At 37.3% G+C, this 22319-nt stretch overlaps 2 protein-coding genes across 4 annotated transcripts in view; one reads left to right on the forward strand and one right to left on the reverse strand.

The window, feature by feature from the left end:
- MACROD2 (mono-ADP ribosylhydrolase 2) overlaps nt 1–22319 on the reverse strand; it is a 2068343-nt gene that overhangs the window by 1291764 nt on the left and 754260 nt on the right. The gene's annotated exons all lie outside the window — the stretch shown is intronic.
- LOC113937435 (NADH dehydrogenase [ubiquinone] 1 alpha subcomplex subunit 1-like) lies at nt 14527–14769 on the forward strand. The gene has a single exon (XM_035728822.1). The coding sequence runs from the start codon at nt 14527–14529 to the stop codon at nt 14767–14769; it is 243 nt and encodes an 80-aa protein (XP_035584715.1).

Consider the following 22319-nt stretch of genomic DNA (forward strand, 5'->3'; position numbering starts at 1 on the left):
GTAGTCAGAGGGACAGAAAAGACGTGGCATCAGCAAACTAACTTGACTCAGATGCATGAGGATCATGAGCTCTACAGTCTGACTGACAGGAACATCAGGAAGAATGACAAAGGAGGTGAGCAGGCATAATGTTTCCCATGTGTAATTTCTGCATGGTCGACTTACATACCTGTCAAGAAATTATATAGCATTTATACTAAAGCTATTTCTATCACCTTTGCTCTAAGGAAATATGAGAGTTTAGGTTAAAGATTATATGCATATAATCCACAACTTCATTTCCAGTTTACTCATAAGCTTATTATATAATTTTTGGTATTTTTAAAAGAATTTTATTGATTTTGACATTTCACTAGGTTTTGGAACCAATATGGCTTCTTAAATGGCAACTGGGTTCTACTTGAGCTGATAAGAAAATTTAAGATTGATGAGAAGATACAGGGCTTGATATCAGCTGCACCAGATATATTTCAATAAAAGAGCAAATAAAAAACTCGTGGTGCACCAAACATTCACTGAATGCCTACTATGTGAAAAGCCCGGGAATTTCTAGTGATAAAACACTACTCACAAGTTTTACAGTCCACTTATGATGATTAAGCTTAATGTAGGGGAAGAGATAAAGGCCTTAAGTGAATTATTATAGACAATGCATTACGTACTGAGGAAGAAGCAGTTAATTTTAATTAGAGGTGAAAGCAAGGGAAACTTCATGAAAGAGATGACATCTATTTTGAGACGAAAGGACAAAGAAGGGTTGGAAGAGGTGTGGGCAGGGAAACAGAGAGAAAGTCAAATGTGGTGAGTGCCTTTGTACCACATGCTATGCTAGAAACCTAATCTAGATGATTTCAATTAACCCCCCAAAAATACTACTGTCACAGACTCCATTATTGTTCCCAATTATTCACCCTTGTCCTTTCATCTTTTTCCCTATGCATTTCTTTCCATTAGGGGTGGATTTTATTTCCCTACCCAGGATGTAACATCCACAGGGCAGAATGGTGCAAAGACTTGACTCGTACGTGCACAGTTGGACAACTGGACTTTTTACCATCCCCACGAGAAAAACAATCCTCATATGTCACTGATGGGAGACCTGTGGAGAAATCCTAAACTGAGTCCAGCACCTGAAGGTGAGACCCGTCAATCCATAGATGCATGAGAAATAACATTTATTTTATGCCACTAAGTTTTTGTGGTTGTTGGTTACATTATTGTGCCAATAGCTAACTGATATACCTGTACAGAGTTAGGAGCTAAGCTCCACAGGGAAGAATTTGTTTGCTCAAGTTTACCTACTTAGTAGAAGAAAGAGCCCAGTTTAGAATTCTGGTGTGTCACAGACCTAAGTTTACATTCTTTATATCACAGTGACCCTTAATAGAAGGGCAGAATTAGACAAAAAGATACTGCAAGGCTAGGGCAATGCAAGCAGGAAGAAAAAGCCCACTTTGGTTGAAATTGTCTAAGATGGTCATGGGGTTATTAGGAAGATAAATTTGGTCTAAATTTAGGAGTGTTTTGAATGTCAAGCTTAGAAATTTCAACTTCATTTTAAGGACATAAAAAGCCATCAAAATGTTTTGAATATGGAAGCAACCTACTAAAGTAAGACAATTCAGGAAGCTCCATTAAGTCCATACATTTAGTGGGATCACTCACAGGCTTTTGCAGTAATCTAGGCAGCCAAACAATAGACACTAAACAATTATTTCTCACGTTTACGCCAAGATTAATTGTGCTTGCCCCAATAGACACTCCTTATAGAACTGAAAGATATACTTCTATTTTAAACACATCTTCTAGATTGATCTAAATGTGAATATACGCCACGAGTTTTAACTTTCAATTTATTTCAGCATATCTTTCATCTAATATTTATCAATTCATTATGTGTGTATGCAGATGCATCCAGCAATTTGTAAATGTGGTTAAAAGAAGTTGCTTGGCAGCTGGGAAATGAATCAGTCTAAAAAAACATAACTCTACTGCCTTTAGGCTAAAACACTAACTAAAGGAGGAAATGACTATAATATGACAACTCTATCAACCAAAACAGCAAATTACTCATGATGAATGTTCAACGCCTGGTTGGTGGGAGACCTTCCCCAAACCAACTGTGCCAAGGGCTTACAAAGAGGAAATACATATTTTTAAATTTACTTACTTCCTTTAACAAAAAGTAATTCACTCAATCTACTCAAAACATAACTACATATGATATATTAACTGAATCTATTAAAAGTACTGCAACTTAGTATAAAGATCAATTAGGTATATAGTCATAATATATAAAGTTTGTGGTTTTTACTGAAGCCTAAGACTTACAAGTATCAAATTATTATACCCATTGTATAGTCATCACTATATAGGAGAAAAATATCAACAAAAGTTGATATTGTGGGCAAAAGGGGGCTCTGAAATGAGATTTTCAAGTAGGCAGAAGAGCTTATTTTTCTTTGGAATATGTAATAAATACTTAGATTCAGACATAAAGTGAATTTTCTTCTAAAGTGTAAAAAGTATGAGCATTCTAGACAAGAGGCTATCATTTCCTCTTTATATTTTTTTTATTTAAAGAAAACAAAGACAAAAAGAATGAATAAACCTAGATAAAAGAAACGTGTGTTAGAGCTGAACTTCCTTTTTTTCCTGTGGTGAGACCGTGTCCTTACCAGAGAATTATATTACTTATTCTATCATTTTCTGGAAAAGTTTCCAAACAATACAACTTTGTTTCTCGTAATGATTTCCTAGAAACTCAACTATCAAGCATGACTGTTTCAGGCTGCTCTGATTCTCTGATAATTTAAATTCCTAAACAAGGTTTCCCACGCAGGAAACCATGATTTGTGGTGAACAAGAACCCAGACTCCATGAATTATAAGATCTGCAGCTCCTTCCGTCAGCCTGAAAGGCATAGACTGGTTGGATTTCTGGGAACAGACTGTATGTGAGAGTTGGGGCTTCTGCACCACTGCATGAGGGGGAGGCTAAAAGACATCTACTCACCGACCAGCTTCTCTCTCTGCCTCAGTCTTATTACACTGATGTCTGAACCACATGGACTATAGTGTTTCTTCTAATACTGTGTCTTCTTGTAATGTTGACATATTAATATATACACATATGTATAAATTCACATATATTGTGTATATATGTGCATGCTTTTGTCTGTGTGTGTATTTTTTTTGAAAGGTACTATCTTGGACTATGTATTTAGGGAAAATAATTACTCCTTCCTGCCTTATATATCACTCTACTTTCTCATCTGGTTCCAACTAGCTTCAGCTAAGTCCACAGTTATTTCCACAGGTCAAAAGCCATGAAGGCACCTTTCCAAATCTCTGGCCTCTGGTTTTCTAGAAACCCAGGCAAGTAACTGAAAATCACCTCCCAATATCCCAGTGACTCAAGGGTCAGTTCTCCTACCTGTCTTCAATCTTTCCCCACTTCCCCAAAGCTCCACTTCGTTATCCTCTTGTTGGTCATCTTAAATCTTGAGGGAAATGAAAATTTAATCCTCTCTCTGAAAAAGGTTAGGCACTCCTCAGTTAATGAATAGCTATCCCTTAAGGGTGTTTGGAAATGTTAAATGAAAAACCACACGAAAGGTATTCAATATAGCAATCTGCTAATAACTTAGAGATTAGAAAATGAAAATAAAGTACAGCATTTTATAAGATTTTTAAGTGAATACTTTTGCTTTAAGACCTAATATTTCATTTTTTTAAAGGAAAGAAATATTTGAAGTTCATTAATATTTACTCCTACCACCCACATCCAGTTTCACCTCCATCCCCCAATGCACACACACAAACAGCCCTTAAGAGAAGGGACAGACAGACAAAAATTTTGATAGACACATCCTGAATAACTTGCTGATGATTGTGCAAGAAACATATCAATTATGCAAAGAATTATAAAATTCCAAAACAAAACAGAAAAAAAAACATAGTATAATTTCTGTATTTCAAATTTTACAGTACTTTAATTTGTTTACAGTACTTTTATTAAATTAACTATTTTTATTCAGCATGGACTCTGAAAAACAAACTGAGGGTTCTAGAGGGGAGGGGGGTGGGAGGATGGGTTAGCCTGGTGATGGGTATTAAAGAGGGCCCGTTCTGCATGGAGCACTGGGTGTTATACACAAACAATGAATCATGGAACACTACATCAAAAACTAATGATGTAATGTATGGTGATTAACATAACAATAATAAACTGCAAAAAATGAGAAAGAAAGAAAAGAAGAGCTTTCATAGGCAGGTTAGTTTACATAAAATGAGGATTTCTAGAGTTGGTGCGTATAATAATACTCAACATATCTTTTTGTTTTAAATTTTAAAAATAAATGATGGGTTTTCATTTCTTACGGTTGTCAGCTGACACTCAAGATTAAACATGATTTTAGGACATGTTGCAAATTTCTTTTCAGAAACCAAAAGTAAAAAGTCTTCACCTGTATCTCTAAAAAACAAAGCCAATTAATATGCCAGGTTCCTTTCCGCCTCCGAATATAATGGAGCCTATGCTTAGAGCAGAGCTAGGAAGCTGGTCCCGCTCATCAGCATATTATAATGCCTCCTGACAGCCTCACAAACCGCCTCATCAACATCATACTGTTTCAATTACACATTTTTTTTTACCCACTTCACATGTTAAGCCACCTTCACTTCTATCTCACCTAGAGCTGCGGTATTAAATTTAACTACATTTTTCCAATGATAGATGGATTTTCTGCAAGTCAGAAACTGAAAAAAATCACTAACATTATATTGTTCCAGGCCACAAAAGAAAGAGGAAAAGGAGAGAGGAGAAAGAATCTTGGTGGATTTTCAAGAAACAAATAATCCCTCCCCACAAAAGCCTGACCCTCTGAACCAATGGCAGAAAGAATTAAGAAGTGGCTGCAACACAGGATGGGGTCCCTCTGCCAATGAAATGGAAATGGTCTTTTCAAGAAATGTTGGAGCCTGCTCACTCCCCTGTGATCACCCTACCAGTTCTGCTCCACCTTGCAAGGGTAATGAAGCAAGGTCTTTGATTCTGCCAGCAAACTACTGAAATAAATAAATAAATAAAGGATGGGCCTGAAAAGATGAACTTCAATTTAACAAACACCATAGAGACATGTCCCAAGACAACTGCCACCTCACATAAAAAATGTCTTTGGTTTAGGTCATGAAGAGAAATTTCGATACAGTAAAGCAAAATCATTCCAAAGAGCAGGACTCTTAGGATGTGACTGTTTTCTTTGGAAAAACTCTAAGCCGACTAAAGGAAAACTCCCTCATCTCACTACAGAGTCCACCTTTCAGAAATAATTATAATTGCATGAATATGTAGTGTTCAGAGAGCTGAGTTATGAGAGTAAGTTTTCACAGCAACAGAGCAGGTTGGAAATCAGAATGTAACAGATTTCTTGGTGTTTGGATGATTTATGAAAGTTTCACATTCCCTTCCTCTCAAATTGACATTTCATCCTGATTGGTTAAGTATCATTTTTCTGTTTTAGCAGCAAAAGGATCCTGAATAATGCAGTTGCAGCTGGATTGTCTTTAAGTGAATTCCAAGTTGTGTGATTTCTGTGTTTTCTCACTCTCAGTTTATGTTTAACTTAAAAAGTACAACAAAAATTGTTCCCTTTTGTCTCACAGACCCTAAGCCTTACTTTAAAATCTGTAAAAACTAGAAATCCTGCCTTGTTTTGGTTCTCCTAAGGCTCGGAAACCTTGACAATGTCTGAGCGGATAGGACAATTGGAAAGGGCCATATTTTTTTCTCCAGAGGTTCTGGGCATTTTGGTGCAACTTTATATCCCAACAGGATGTTTGCTGACATCCAGGCTGGAAGAATGTGAGGCAGACCAAGAAGTGCAATCTTAGCCCTACTGCTAACATATCAGTCTATAATTTGAGACTGTAATTCTACCACTGACTATGTAACATTTCCTTTAAAAAAAAAAAATCAATGCCAAAGTTACTTAAAAGCAATAATATTTCCAATAACTGAAGCCTTCAAATACAGAAATTTTCAAAAACATCCTAGATTTTAATCACAGTTTGTCACACACACCCCCCTCCACAAACACACTACGCATTTAGTAAGAGTCTACTAGGGACTAGGCATATGCTAGATTCTGAACTTCAGTGGAAAGCAAAACCAAACTGTGGTCTCTGGGAGAAAACCAACAGTAATCAAATAATCAGATAAAGGTAGAAAGTGCATATATAATAAAAGCAACAAAGGAGAGAGAGATACACACATCTATGAGATACTTCAATGAAAAATTTGACACTAGTCAAGGAGGTCTTGAAAGAAGATTGGGTTGATCTGAAAGATAAGTAGGAATGGACAAGACAGTGGAGAAAGAAGAGCATTTCAGGAAGAGGGGATACCATATGCAAAGGACCCACAGTGGGAGGGAATGTGATAAACACAAAGAGGAGGAGACTTTTTTTTTTTAATCCAACATGCCTAGAGAAAAAGGGTGAACAAGGTGGAAGATAAGACCTGAGAGAGAGTGGAAAAGCCCCATCTTGTAGGCCATGTTTAAGGGCAGGACACAGAAATGAAAATAAGAATACTATTATAGGCCATATTGAGAGTTTTTGTTGGAGGTTACAAGCAAATGATGTATTACAAAGATTACTCTGGCCACGGTGAGGTGACTAGATGGGGAGATGAGTTGGGGGCTCTTAGTATGCAGCAGGCTAAGCAGCAGTGGTGAGAAGTATACATGGTAAGCTCAAGGTCTGCCCCACTGCAGTAGACCTACACGAGCGGCCTCACTCTTTTGACATTCATCCTCTCTCCTCCACTGCCTGAACACTTTTCTTAAAGCACAACTCTATGTAACCTTCCTACTTCTGTCCACTTGCCTCACCTTTAGAGCAACAGGTTCAGGCTATGCTGGCCCTCAACAGCTGATACGGTGACCTCGACCTACTTCTTAGCTCACATCTCTCCTTTCTATTTGTCCAAGTTCTTCTCTATCCAAAATGGTTTACTTATCTCCTTGTTTTTGTTTGTATCCTTGGACCCACTTGGGATAACTTTTGTCTCCTGCTGCCTCTCTTTACACTTGTGTTGTGGCCTGAATTAAGCTCCCACCTTTGTCCTTTACTTTCTAAATTCTGCCCATCCATTCCCATCCAGATTAAATACCTTGTGTTCCGTTAAGAATTCCAATACAGATCACTCAGCTTCTTCCACACGCATTTCATGTTATTTGGCAATCAATCATGATTTGTTCTGTGCTATATCAAATTATTAATTGATAAGAGTTGTCTTTAGCTTTTCATATGTATATGCTTTATTTCTTCATCTAGCTAATAAGGTGCTGGTGGCAAGGCACATGCCATGTATTTCTTTCTTTCTGCCTTTCTTAGTACCGGCACAATGCTTTGTACATTTGTAGGTTGTCAGTGGATAAGCATGGCTTAAAGTTTGCTCTGAGATATGCTTTGCCTTTACCTTTGTCAGTAGGGAGGGGTTTTGGAGGTCTACACATACTCTAATCAGATTTGCAAAATTCACAGAGTAACATGTGGCAAAATTTCCAGAGTAATATCAACCATCACTCTCCAATAACTGTGGTTTCACCAACAAACAAAAAAGAGGTTTTGAGGTCACAAATAATATGGATTCAAATCCTGCTTCACCCACTTATGCTGTAAGAGATCTTTAATCAGTTTCTCATGTCTCTAAGACTCTGTGTCTTCATCTGAAAGATGGGGATGTAGCCATAGCTACCCAGCACCCTATATGTAAAGATGTTAAGTCTCAGTGAGCACTTAGAAAGCTGTGTGGCCATTACTATTTGCAAAAAAAGTGAATACTTTCTCCTCAACTCTTTTTATCACCTCTACTCTATATATGTAAATGCATTTCATGTGCAAGTTCAGACAAATGCACGCACACACACTTCTTTTAGTCCTTCCTTTAGTCTCATTTTGTAACTGCACTGACTTCTCAAATCTATCATCGTTTTTGTTTTTTTTCTTTTCTCTCTTCCTTTTCTTCTTTCTCTCTTTCTTTATTTGATGAATACCTAACAATAAGACTTTGGAAATCACAATTGGAAAAATACAACCACCATTGACAACCTTTTCAATATACCGTTACATTATTGAATGTAAACAGGAAGGGTAAGAACTTCTACAAAATTCCCTTTTCTATTGTCCAGTAAGCAAACATCTCTGTACTGAGCCATTAATCCCTCTATTGTATTCTCTTCCCCACAGTGAATTGAGTAAGATTAGAAAGCAAGAGAAAAAAAACAGTTGAGAGATTAGGAGACAGTGACAATTCAAACCCACAAAAAGTTTCTGAATGCCCAAGAAACAAGAAAGGTTGGCCTTTCTCATTAAAATCTTTTTGAATTGGTGCAAAGTCTGAAACCATCAGGTAATGTTTATTTGTAACTTTTGTGTACTGAGGTGTGGTAAAATAGTCAAATCAAGATTGGCCCCATTTGATATTAGCTTCTCTAAATGTCCCAACAAGGACTAATCACTTAAAGAAATGTAGGTATGCAAGGCATTCAATATGTATCAGGTGTGAGAAACAGAGAGAATGATAACCAATTCCAATTGTCAATATCTATCACTTTTTAGATATGCAATATTTAATGTCACATGAAAACAAGCAAGCACTGCTATATGGCTGCTTACCAATAAATCTATTAATTTATTTTAAATAATGCATACTAATTTTTATGTATCACCGGCATTCGGATACATAAATTCCATTAAAAAGAATTTCTCTATATGGAAGTGTAGGAATGAAATCAGTGTGTATTTTTAATCCAAAGAGATAGACGTTTGACTAATTTATGTGATTCTAACCTGGGGGCATATTAAAAAAAATAAAACCCTCAAAATTTTAGCAAAATAGACCCAGCCTTGAAAAGATATATGTGAAAATTCCCTGAATCTATTAGTCTTTCATTATTATTGTTATTTTAAAGAATTCTCTAGTTTCATTAAACTTCTGACATGAAAAAGTGAGTGTTTCATACAGATGGAAGAGGTCTGGGCAGCACTTAAGTAGCCGACTAAAGGTGGCTTAGCTAGCTCCGAAGTGATTCCTATTAGAATGAAAAATAAATAGACTAAGTGCCAAACTCAAAAACTATTCTCTACAGAGATAAACTGAAAGTGCTCTACAGAAAGTGAAAACAGCTCTCTGGGGAATGCTTGGGATTTGGGCAAAAGAACAATGCAACTGTTTCAGTAAGTCAAGTGGAAACACTTGGGGGAAGGGAGGAGTTTAGGGGATACCAGAAAGGGACAGAAGACTTGCCAGAAAGCAAGGCTAGAGCTATGGACCCCATTTAGTTTACTGACCATGCTGACAAACACTAGGTCAGTTCTGATAGGGAAACAAAGAAACCTCATCATGGATATGGACCCCATTTGTAACAGGGAGCCTAATTATATTTGTTAAGTCTCTGGAAATATACCTAGTCTTTAGGATTAATAACATCTTTCAATGTTTCAAGAAAAATGAGTTTCTTCAGCATGACTAATAATTCATACACTCTGCTTTTGCAAAACCTATATAATAATTAACTTGGGTGTTTCTAACTTCTTCAACAACACTGAAAATTATTCAAGAACTACAGAATGAAGATGAAGACATAATTCATTCCTCTTTTCTTTCAATTAAAAAAAAAGCTGAAATTGATGTCAAAAGGATTGTTTTAGAAGTTGTAATTATGCTTTAACAAGAGACTCCAATAAATCAAAGATGGCTGTCTATTCTGAACAAACATCCAGGAAGAAAACTTGTGACCCACTCCAGAGAAATCTGAGCAACTTTCTCAATTCTTAGAGTACAAACAAGTCTCAGCTCAAATTTATAACCTGGTACTAAACTTGGGTATAATTTAGGAAAATACAAAAATGATTGCATGCTCTCTCTCAATTTTAACTACAAAATACTTGGTATGAAAATCTCTCCATTTGGGAGAAGCTAATATGGAACCCTCTCAGACAGATGGCAGAAGCTGATCAATGAGACTGTGAACCCTTAGGTAAGGAGCCTATGAGGACTCCACTTTTAAAAAATAATTGTATGCTTAGATGTGGAGGCAGAAAGTGGATTATCAATTCTGAAAAATGTTTACTGAGCTCAATGGCATTTGTTTGTTTAGAAGGGTTTTTTTAAATATATACTGGCAGTTAGAATTAATGAATGAGTAAGTAAAGGTAGTAAAAATGAAACTAAATAATATAAAAGTATAATAAGTTGCATTGTATGGACAAAGCAACAGAACACAAAATGGCAATGAGGAGAGAGTGTCCCAAAGAGGTAGAAACTAGGGTCAAACACAGTATGTCAAGAAAACTGTATTTCTGAATCATGTTAAAAGATACTTTAACTTTTAAATTTTCCCTGAAGGGAGTCTCTCAGTCAGTAACATGTAAAAATCTGAAACTTGAGCTGCTCTTCTATGAGTATTTATTGAAGCAATAACTATTTTAGGAATTCTACATATATGGCAATGAACCCCATGCTTACTTTTTTTTCCCCATTATACAAGATGAAATTGCAAACCAAATATTTACTGCACCCTTACTATGAATTTGATTTTTAAAATGCTATTTAAGGCATTAAACTTCATGTTTTACAAGTTCAGTTAAAGGGGATTATTGAATATTTATTGACTGTCACCAGCCCAAGACTGAGAAAATAAAATGGGAATACATGTTCAGAAGGGCAGGCCCAGCCCTAACACATGCTGTGTTTTCCTACTGATCGCGGTAACCATTTTTATCAACTAAGTATAGCTGAAGCCTCTGCTTAGGCCATTCCAGGACTTCTTTACTTCCTCATTCTCAGAGGTAGTCAAGGTGCCTCATTAAGTTGTAAATTTTCTTCTGACCGCTGCTGTCCCTAGATCTGTCCTGTACTAAGTTTCTTTACATTAGATCCAATATCACTCAGCTCAGTAAAGAGCTATTTCTAACTATGTCTGGCATGAAGAAATATATAAATGAACATAAATATAGTTGATCAATTAAGAAATGTGTTTATAAGGTGAATTTTAGACTATAACATATTTATCCAACTTCAGAAAAAGTAGGGTTAGACTCCAGTGAATTTCCAGAAAACTGGATTTTAAATGTTAAAGGTCAAAACTTCTAATTGTTAGAACAACTTTAGAGCAGCATAATCCTAAAAGATACTATAATATTTCTGTTAAATAATCAGAGTATAATGTATATTATACGACAGTAATAGAGTCAGTAGGTATCATAGTATGGTTTTTCAGCTTTCTGGTTACTCCTTTGGGATCCAAACATCAGCCCACCTCTAGCTGCAGGCAATCACCCTTTACTAACAATACTCTTTTCCCTATTTATTGCTTCTAATTTGTGGTAGGTTGAGAAATTTGATGCCAAGCCTATTTAATTTGAATCTAAATACATATAAGTTGAATCACAATAATAGCCTGAGGTAAGCTCTAAAGAGGAGACTCTGAGGATTTGGAGAATATTTGCTTTTAGACACCCAAATATTCTCTTTACTTCATGTATGAGTGTGTCTATGTATGACAGAGAGACTGAGAAACAAAAAGAGCTTTGAGTGTGGGTGTGTGTGAGACAGTGTGTATGAATGAGCGTGCATCCTAGAACCATGTGTAAAAGACTTTGCCCAAGCCAGACTCCATGCTCCTCTCTTAGGGATATCTTTTAGAACCAAACCAAAACAAAACAAAACAAAAAACACAAAACTCTAAAGTTAGAACTTATTCCATAAAAGTACCTTAATTTTTTTTCAGTATTTTGATCCATATCCCCCCAATTAGCCCCTTCTTTTAAAGATACAGAACCCAGAAATACACTTTTGAATGAAAAAATACATTCCATTATAACTAGATACAAGTCTTTTTTTTTTAAGATTTTGTTTATTTATTCATGAACGACAGAGAGAGAGAGAGAGAGAGAGAGAAAGGCAGAGCGAGAAGCAGGGAGCCTGACGCGGGACTCGATCCCAGGACCCTGGGATCATGACCTAAGCCCAAGGCAGACGCTTAACCATCTGAGCCACCCAGGTGCCCTAACTAGATACAAGTCTTGAAAACTGATTTGAGGCTCTACATTTCTCCACATAATCTTGGTTAGGACTGATGTAGGCATCTGCCTTTGCCCATTTCTTCTTTTAATGGATTTGCATCTAGCAAGAAGGTTGTCTTGACCTTTGAAGTTGAAGACTTGGCCATAAAACAAAGTAAAAACAGAATGCTCATAGGAGCCCCACATTCTAACCAATAATGCAAACAAGTCTTTCTCAGGCAATGCAGATGATCACTAGATAAGAAATGGCCATCATAAACTGTTCTGCAGGAAAGCCTGAACTGAAAAATGAACAATATATGTTACTCTGACATGTACCTCTAATTAGCAATGGGCTCATAGGCAATCCCCTAACAATCTGTTTCCATGTTCTTATTTACAAAATACAGATAATAGCAAATAGGGAGTTACCAAGAATCAGCAAATTACAGTCCCCGGGCCAAATCTGCTTGCCACCTCTTTTTGTAAATAAAGTTTTATTGGAACACAGATGCATTCCTTCATTTATATTCTTTGGCTTCTTTCACACTACAGGGGGCAGAGCTGAGTTAGCTACAAAAGAAACTGAATGGTCCACAAAGCCAAATATGTTTACTATCTGGCCCTTTACAGAAAAAAATTGTCCACCCCGGTATATATTACACTGTAAGGTTGTCAGGAAGATGAAATGTCATAATAAACAGGAAAGTGACTGAAATGCTACCGCTAGCTAATATTGATATGCTTAGTGAGTTTCGGGTACTGTGGTAAATGTCATACATGTCATCTCATTTAATCCTCTGAACAATCCTTATGTGTCTGTTTTATAGATGAGGAAACTAAAGTCCAGAGCTCAGTAATTTCCTAAGTGTATACAGCTGGTTACATGAAAAGACAAGGCTCAAATCAAGGTTTCCAAATCTAGAGAGTTCTTTACCACTAGGCTATATTGCCTTCATATAACTAAAAATTTCTAGTTGTTAGATATATGAGCATTTTTATTAACTTGAATGCTATTATTAGCATTGTTTTAATGTAGAACCTAAGATAATATGTAACTGAGTATCTGCTCTATGTGTGAACTGCTAATGATAGAGAAGTTCATCTTTCTCTTGTGTGGGCCCATGACTTGTTTGAATAGTTGCGATGACCTTCTTCCCTATCATATTTACATATATGTGGTTTGGTTACAAGTTTCCAGTCAAAAGTAAAAAAATGTGCCTGCTGAGTCTGAACACGATACTGGTAGAAGCAGGGAATTCAACTCTGATCTTTGCGCCTGTGGTGAGTGAGCTTCACAGAGGAAGAAACTCTCACCCTGGAAGGGGCTCAGCACTGAAAGCTACAGTAAACCTAAAAATCAAGACAGCTCTAGGGAGGCGGGACAGAGTGATACATTTTCTCTACCTAACAGAAACACAGTCCCAGCCTTAATACCTTCAGAAAGAAAACTGAGAGTCTTCTGTGGAAATGTTAAGATGTAATACACATGTAAAAAAAAAAAAAAAAAAAAAAAAAAAAATATATATATATATATATATATAGAATTCTATTCAAATTTTTTCATATTTAGAGCCAGTATACCTTGGTTCTAATGCAGGGAACCTCAACAAAACTACTGGGCCCTGTCCCTGTGGGTCCCCTGGGTGAGGGGTAGGCTTTTGCTCTCAGTGCTCTTCCATGAAAGCTTCTGGACTCTGCAAAGATCAGGAAGCTCATTCCACATGGCTGCGGCCTCAGTCTTTTAGAGGCTGATAGAATGACGCTCAATCCTGCATCATCACGTTTCAAACGGAGAGGAATAAACAAATGCGTAAGATCTCGCATCCTCTTCTTTCACTCTTGCCAACCCTGTCCGTCCTATCAACTGAGAGAAAAAAGAGAATAAAAAGGAAGGAGGGGAAGAAGAAAAGAGAATTTGTGCCTTAGATCTAAATTTTAGCTTCTAGATTTCTGCATCCTATTTTGTGAACTCCATATGTAGGGTATCATGTATTTATTCTCCTTATTTCAGGCAAACAGCTTTTCCACAGCAGCACCAAATAAGTTAAAATTAGAAAGAAACCTGAATTGAAAGAGGAAACTTTCGGCAATTGTGCCCTGCAGTCTCCTGCGCTGCCTGCTTTCTGCCAACAAAAGGAGATCATCTGTGACGAACTCTGGAGACAACCGGAGGGACAGTGACAAAGTCCATTTAGGAAGAATAAAGCAGAGCAAACGGGGAGGCCTCTTCTGCCCAACCAAGTTGTGCACAGTTCAAAAAGAACTGAATTCGAGAAACAAGCTTTTGGGAATATATTTTACAAAATCAGTACTCACTAAACAGGTTCAAACAAATGACAAATAGAGTGCTACACTGTTGAGGGGGGAAGAAAAGTTTCCCTGTTTTTGGAGGCCGCATCACCTTTACAGGCCCGGGAAGGCAAGGTTTGGCTCTGGCAACTGCGCTGCAATGTGGTTCGAGATCCTGCCCGGGATCGGCATCATGGCCGTGTGCTTGGTCATCCGCGGCATAGCCATGGCGCACATCCACAGGTTCAGTAACGTGGGCATGGAGAAAAGGGTTGCCTATTATCCATATCAGTGGAGTTTGATGCAAAGAGTTGGGCGGGTCTTTGGAGTTAATCGTTACCACGTGTCAAAGGGTTTGGAGAATATCGATCAAGGAAGCATTTTCCCGATTGATGAAAAATAACTCAGTCATACTCCTCTACCCCTTCTAGAAGATTATGCAGTGTATTAATGTAGTGCATAATAAAAACAACAAAAAAGTAAAAAAAAAAAATATTTCCCTGTTTTTAAACTCTCAGAATAAGTAACAATGCCCTCAGTTGCTGAAAGTCTTGGAAGACAGAGGCCACAAGTACTCGTCCTCATTTCACAAAGAAAGTAAAAATGGGAGCCTCAGCATTTAATTTGAGGAGAAGAAATAGTCATTTGCTAAACAAAACCATAAGCTGTCAGTTTCACTCACTTGAATTCATCTACAAGCTTTTAACCGTATGAGATATTTAACCAAAATAAAATAGAGAATTTTAAAATTTAAAATTTGTATTTCGATCAGGTGGATTCCAAACAGAGAGAGAGAGACAGAGCAAGAAAACAAAGAAACAAAGAGACTTCATCTCACGGGGAAAATGTGAAAAAATATTTGAAGCAAAACATTTGGAATCATTAATACTTGAGTTTGTTTTTAAATTCATATAATTTTGACAATAAAACAACGCTATGGATGAATTTAGAATTAAAAGGATTAGATAAAAATTGAAAATTCAAATTGCTACTTCCCCACACATTTGCATTCCCACTTATTTCTGCCAATTTGCCTGAAATGTTCTGAAAGTGTGACCAGAGAGAGCATTTCTTTATATTACCCCTATAACAAACTGGATGGCCTGGTCTGTAACCTTCTGACTGCCAGGCCCTCAGGAGGTCACCAAGAACTAGAAGACTAATGGAAAGTTAATTAAAAGGCAAAGAAACTGAAGAAGAGAGAAGAGATGCCTGACATTGGCAAAATCTGGCCTGGGGGGTAGGGGTCTATTAAGACTACATTATTCATTCAATGAAGACTTATTCCATGTGTATAGTCTGTGCTAGTTTCACCCTAGGCACTGAGGAACATTAAAAATAAAACCAAAGCAACACAAGAAAAAAGTTCCTGACTTTTGGCAGTCCATTTTGTGACTGGAAGGAGGAGGGACACAAAGGTCAGAACATGAATCACTACATGCAATTTTGCATTTAACTGGTCCTCACGACAAATGCCATGAAGGTCCAGAGCAGCTTTATGAGCATGAGTTCTAGTAGGTCAGGAAGAACCTTTGAAACCTATGGAATTGGGCTAGAGGTAGAAGAAGAGACAAGATTTGAATAGATGCATATCTTTACTTGGGTTTCCCCTGTTAAGAAGCCCTTGAGATAAGTTCAGATTACAATGGTGGGTGGGGGGGGGGGTGGAGGAATCAGGCAGAAGAAGGAAAGGGACAATCAAGAGTGTGGTTATCACGTCAGATACCACTGAGGATAACTGAAGCCTGATGCCCCTTGAGGAATCTGAGGGTCACATGGTTCAGAATTGCCCTGTCCAGGAACTCTGTCTCTCTCCAAGAGAGCTGGAGTATTTACACAGTGGGAAAGGGAAGAAGAAGCTGAGGGACCAAAAGGACCAAATGCCTGGAACTCTGGAATTAGGAATGGGTCCCATATTCAGGGGAAGCCTAGGGGTGCCCTGCAGACTTTGTTTGGCCTGTGGGTCATTTAGTTCAATGCTGAGCAGGTGTGTTAACATTAAAGAAAACCTGGCCAAGCCTTAACTCAGATAGTCTTGTGCTAGAAGAAATAGTAAGAAAAAAATCTACTACTAAAAATTTCCCATCTTTGGTTGAGAAAAATGAGATTCAGAGTTCATTAATGTATTGTTTTATGGCATAAAACTAGGTTAGAGCACACCTGGGGAGAAAATCCAGGTCTCTTGCCTCTCAGCTCAGAGTTCCTTTTATTCAACCTCACATAAACCTCACATTTATTTGCTGGGACTTCATAAAGCATGGACACAGACGATCTGTTAGCAATATAATTTATTATTAATCATTGTCTCAAAGTAATGCACTTGCTGATTCTTTCCTTTAATTCTCAAATTAAAGGAAAATATAGTGCATGGCCCTCCCAGTCAGCAATTCACTTGAGGAGGCACATGGATAGGAGTCAAAAGGGGTTTCAGCATTGTTTATAATAGGAAAATATTGGAAACCAACTAATCAACCTTGATAGGAAAAAGGACACATAAAATATGGCATATCTGTAAGACAGAATTAAATACAGCAGCTAAAAATGAATTACAGCTAGATAAATCACTAGGGAGAGGTTTCAAAATATCATATTGGATGAAAAGGTGAAGAAGCAGTATAATCTGTATGACGAGGCTGTATATGTACATTTAAACACATAAAACTATAGTGTATAAGGTTTATGGTTATTTCTAAATCTGTGGTAGAGATATAAAAAATATAGTCTAGAAGGTTTTATATCCAGCTGTTAGTAGTGGTTGCTCTGGGCAAGGAATGGGAAAGAGGAAAGGAAGGAATGGGATTGAGGAGAACTTTGTCAAAAATGTGTTTGTTTGTTTTTTTTAATTTAAAAAACAATGAGTGGAAATAAAGAGGCCAAGATGTTAATCGTTTTTGTTTTGTTTTTTTAATTATTGGTAGGTGATGCATGAGCGCTTGTTATTTTTCTCAGTACTTTACTGAGCTTAAACATATTTTTAAGTTAAACAAATAAAGCTTTCTAAATATCATCAACTTTCTTAAAAAAGGCAAGGAAATCAAAGAGAAATAAGAGCAATAAAATTAACTCATCTATAAGCAAATGTCCATGCCTAAGGAGGAGATAAAATCATAAAATTTATGAGTGCAGAGCTATGGAGTGGGACCACCTAGTCTGAATCCTCACTCCACTCTTACCAGCTGTGAGATCTTAGGAAAGGTATTTAACCTCTAGGTATCTGATTTTCCTCATGCATAAAATGGGGATGATAACAGAATCTATCACACAGGGTTGCTTTGAAGATAAAAATGAGGTACTATACAGGAGTATCTACAACATGGCCTGATGCACAGAACTCAGTGACATACAGAACGTGCTCATCAGCCTGCTTCATGAGACTGCCTGACACATTCTTTACAAGGGTATTTCTCTTTTCAGTGAAACTACCTTTAGTACACTGATATGAGCATTATAAGAAGACATGATTGCACTAGCTCTCCTCCACAGCCCCAATGCTTGCTTTACAGCATCAAATATTAATAATTTGTAACAGCAAAATTCCCATTCATTCGTCTAACAAATAAGGTAAAACCTCATTATGTCACTTACTGTACAGTGCAATTCAGCCCAAGGCAGATTTAATTACTGGATTACCAAGAGGACTTTTCAGTCAAGTGACATGACCCTATGAGGCAAGCTTGAAGGACACAGTTATCAAGAATCCAACAGCATATTTTAGAAGTATAGATGTTGAAGAGTTGACAAAGAGAACATACAAGACCTTAAAAAGCCTTCAATTTAGACTAGTCAAGATGGAAAGAAAGTAAGAGAAGGTGAATAATCATGGAAGCCCTACATTTGAAATATCAGAAAGTCATAGGTAGAAAGTATCTACGAAATGTATGTGGATACCAGTGACATACAGAAATGCAAAAGATAGAAAGAGAAACCTGAGTGCTTTGTGGCTATCAAAATCATTATTTATATACTTCTGTTTTGTCCATCCATTGCAAAGGTAAAATTAATGACATTGTTTTCCACTTATATTTCGTACATTTTTAAGCATCAACATTTCAGCAGATTTACTGTTTATCTTGTCAACTGCAGGCCTCATGACCACAGTCTCTCATAGAAGGCAAGTAAGAAAGATGAGTCGGAGTCTCAAATTTTTGCCATGCTACAGGATGTATTTTTTTTTTAATTGGAAACTCCACTCTGAAGTTTGAGACAACGGCCCCTAGGCCATCAATGATAAGCCCTTTCTCCAGGGAGGAAGAAGGAGAGACTGCTCTGACAAACTAGCTAACTCACTAAATGCATGTGTTTGGCATGTAGATTATGACTGTGTCAGAACCCAAATCAGCATGCATCAAAAAGCACCAACATTCACTGAGGGAAATGTATTTTACTACTGTAAGCAATTTAGTTGCCCGATTTAAATGTATTCTGTACAACGTGGAGAGAATGGCATAAAATAAGTACACGTCACAGATCCCCTTTCCCCTAAGCAAAGGTTTTGGCTATCTGGCACATCTATCACAGAAAAACAAATGAACACCATATGGTCTAACTGTAAAAGAACAAGCTTATCCATCTACATCCAAGAATAACTCAATAGCTGAGTGATATTTAGTTTTACAAATGGAACTTTTGTTTTGCCTTAGGCGAGATATTTAAAATCTAAAAGTTCTATTAAATTTTTGAAATAGTTCTATAAAACTAAGTATATAATATCTTGTAATTGAATACTATATGGCACCTTGCTTAAAAATAGTTCCTAGGACCTTTATATGAATATAAGATGCTAAAAATAACTTTTCTTCAAACTATAGCGTACGAGTACATATCCCCCCACACAAAAGTCATGGTTAAATCTCATGTCTCAAAAAATACCTGTAAGGTGCCTTTAATGCAAGAACAAGTTAACCCTAATTTCCAGATGTAAAGTTCTGTGGTAAAACTGGATCCTTCTGGGAAAGAAATTAGTTTTCATGTAGGTACAAGGATACATATTATTAGCACGTATACTTAAGTATATTTCTGCATAAATATAGTTAAGTTGTGAGACTGATGACTATTTTTTATGTGTGTGTGTGTGCGTGTGTGTATATATATATATATATATATATATATATATATATATAGTTCCTGACACCGAGCTTCTAAAACCCCTGGAATTTCCTAATGATGTGGGTAATAGAAACATTTGTTGTTCATAACAAGCCCCTTTTAACCATACCTGAGTTTATAACTAATGAGGTGATGTTTAAATAGCTTCAGGATGGAAGGATTGGTCATCAGAGATACCATGTGATTAGAGGGTTAAAACGTTCAGCCCCACCCTCTGGAACTCCAAGGAGGCAAGAGGAATTGGAGATCAAGTTAATCACCAGTGGCCCGTGATTTAGTTAACCATGTCTACCTAATGAAGCTCTAAACACCGGACTTTAGAATACTTCCAGGTTGACCACACTGGGTACTGGGAAGCTCCACGCACTCCATATCTTGCCCTCTGCATTTGACTGTTCCTGAATTGTATCCTTTACAATAAACCAGTAATAGTAGGTAAAGTGTGTCCCTGAGTTCTGTGAGCTCTTCTAGCAAATTATCAAACCTGAGGAAAGGGTCAAAGAATGCTCAATTTTTAGCTGGTTGGTGGTGAGAAGGCTGCTAGCCTCAAAGCTGCCTACAAAAGGAAAAATTATACCAGGACAATGGAAAGTATCTGTGCTTACTGAGAAGGTAGTCATTGTTGGGGGTGGGGAAGATGACAAAACCAAGCAACTACTTAAACCAGCGTGAATTCTGTGAAGGAGTTGTCTTATTTTGTGGATCTATGTCATCAGCTTCCTGAAGAATCTTTACTAAAATAGATCGTGAAAGTGAGTAATATAGGAGCACGGTCTTTTGTTTTGAATGCTGCAAGGAAGAAGAACACGTTTAGGTTTGTATCGGACTCACAGCTCAATGTAGAACAGTCACAGATGGCTATATATGATCCAGATATACAACGAGTTATGCCCAAGGTAACAGCCAGCAAGCACGGTATACTGGATGAAAGCTACCCATAAGATCTGTTGAGTCTGAGAAGGGGGACTATCCAGCTCCCCCTATAAATGTCACGTGGAACATTCCAGATGAAACAGTTTATATGCATCATATACAAGCCATGTGGGAATGGTTTTATGACAATTGGGACATCCACCCACTGAATATGCCCATTATCCAGGTCAGGGTAATTCTGCAATTAAAGGGGGGATGGGTCTCTTCTGCATGGACATCCACTTACTGCTACAATAGCAAGCAACAGTCTGAGAAGCTTTATCAAATCTACTGTCTCAGCTTCTCCTCATGGGTCTTACAGATGCTAATAAAAATACTAGATTAATCAACAAGAGAATGCAAAGAGGCAGAGGGAAGAGTCAAGGGACTTTTCCTAGCAAGGGGGAAATTTTTTTAAATGGTTAAGAAATGGGGTAAATATAGTAAACGTTGATAATGGTGAAACAAAGGAAAAAGAAAGGGGAAATTTAAGAGTGGAATCCTGGCAGGGTGGAAATCTTTTGATGGTTATTTGTTTTAAAAGATTTATTTATTTATTTATTTATCTATCTATCTATTTATTTATTTATTTATCAGAGAGAGAGAGAGAGAGAGAGAGAGCACAAGCAGGGGGAGCTGCAGGCAGAGGGAGAAGCAGGAACCCCGTGGAGCAAGGAGCCCGATGCAGGACTCCATCCCAGGACCCTGGGATCATGACTTGAGCCAAAGGCAGAGGCTTAAGGGAATGAGCCACCCAGGCGTCCCTCTTTAGATGGTTAAGAAAAAGGATGAATAACATGGACATTGATGAGGTTGAAACAAAGATCTTAATAAAGCACTACTAAAGACTGGGTGGACCAAAAGGGCTCCCTGCAGGTCCTCCAACATGAAAAGGCCTCAAATGAGTCTACATATTCTAATTTAGAGGAATTTTAAAAGCCAGAAGGCAAAGATTACAGCAAAAATTCAGACCTGGAATGGCATGGGGCAAGAGTCAAGCAGATTAGCCAAGATAAAGACTGACAAAAAAGGTAAGGTTCCCTATCTCAACTCCTTACTGGGGACCCAAGGCCTTACATATATGAGTAGTTAAAATGGTCAGAGGTGAAGAGAAGTTACTGGGATCCCTGGATAGGAAAGCCACAAGAACTGTGGTACCAAAACTCACTGGTTAAGCCTGGAAGTGGACTACAATTAGATTTAGAGAATATAAAAATATAAAGGATAGGATTATGAAAGTTGGAATATTTAAACAGGCTTTATGTGAAGAAGTCGTACCTTGACCTGAATGTTTTATGGGAATGGATATGATGTCTGGCTGAGGAACACTTTTCATACTTCATATTGTAAAACAAAAACCTGTTAATGAAATCCTAGTGGAGGATGCAGTTAGAAATGTAAGGGTTGATGGGATTAAACTGACTGTCAGAGCAGAATATTTGGTATGTTTGAACAGGATACTTATGAAGTGGCTGCATGTCTACTATCTGAATGTATTATGGGAATGGACACTGTATCTGTCTAGGGAATATTTTCTCCAACCTAGTATTATAAAGGAGAAGGTATATAAATCTGTTTTTCAAGCAGTATTAATTGGACCTACTAAATGGGAATGGATAAGATTGCCCAGGCCCACATGGTATAGATTAGAACTAGAGTGCTGATAAGGACAAATTCTCTATGAAATATCCCAGTGTGGACTGTGGATCGGAGCTTATGGCAAAAGCTAGTGAATCCATTCCAGAGACAGCTATGGGACTTTGGACTACAGAATTTCCCTTTGAGGGAAAATTACTAGCTTGCTATTAGATATTAATTGAAATTACCTCTATGACTGAAGGACATAAAATAATCTTGAAGCCTGAAATACACATAATATGTTGGATAATGTTAGAGAAATACTATAATGAGGAGGGCAGTGTCCAGAAGAGTTCC

The sequence above is a fragment of the Zalophus californianus genome, chromosome 8 (genome assembly GCF_009762305.2).
Source record: "Zalophus californianus isolate mZalCal1 chromosome 8, mZalCal1.pri.v2, whole genome shotgun sequence".
Taxonomy (NCBI): Eukaryota; Metazoa; Chordata; class Mammalia; order Carnivora; family Otariidae; genus Zalophus; species Zalophus californianus.

Coding starts and splice junctions, on each gene's coding strand:
- LOC113937435 (XM_035728822.1), top strand. CDS start 14,527: ATGTGGTTCGAGATCCTGCCCGGGATCGGCATCATGGCCGTGTGCTTG.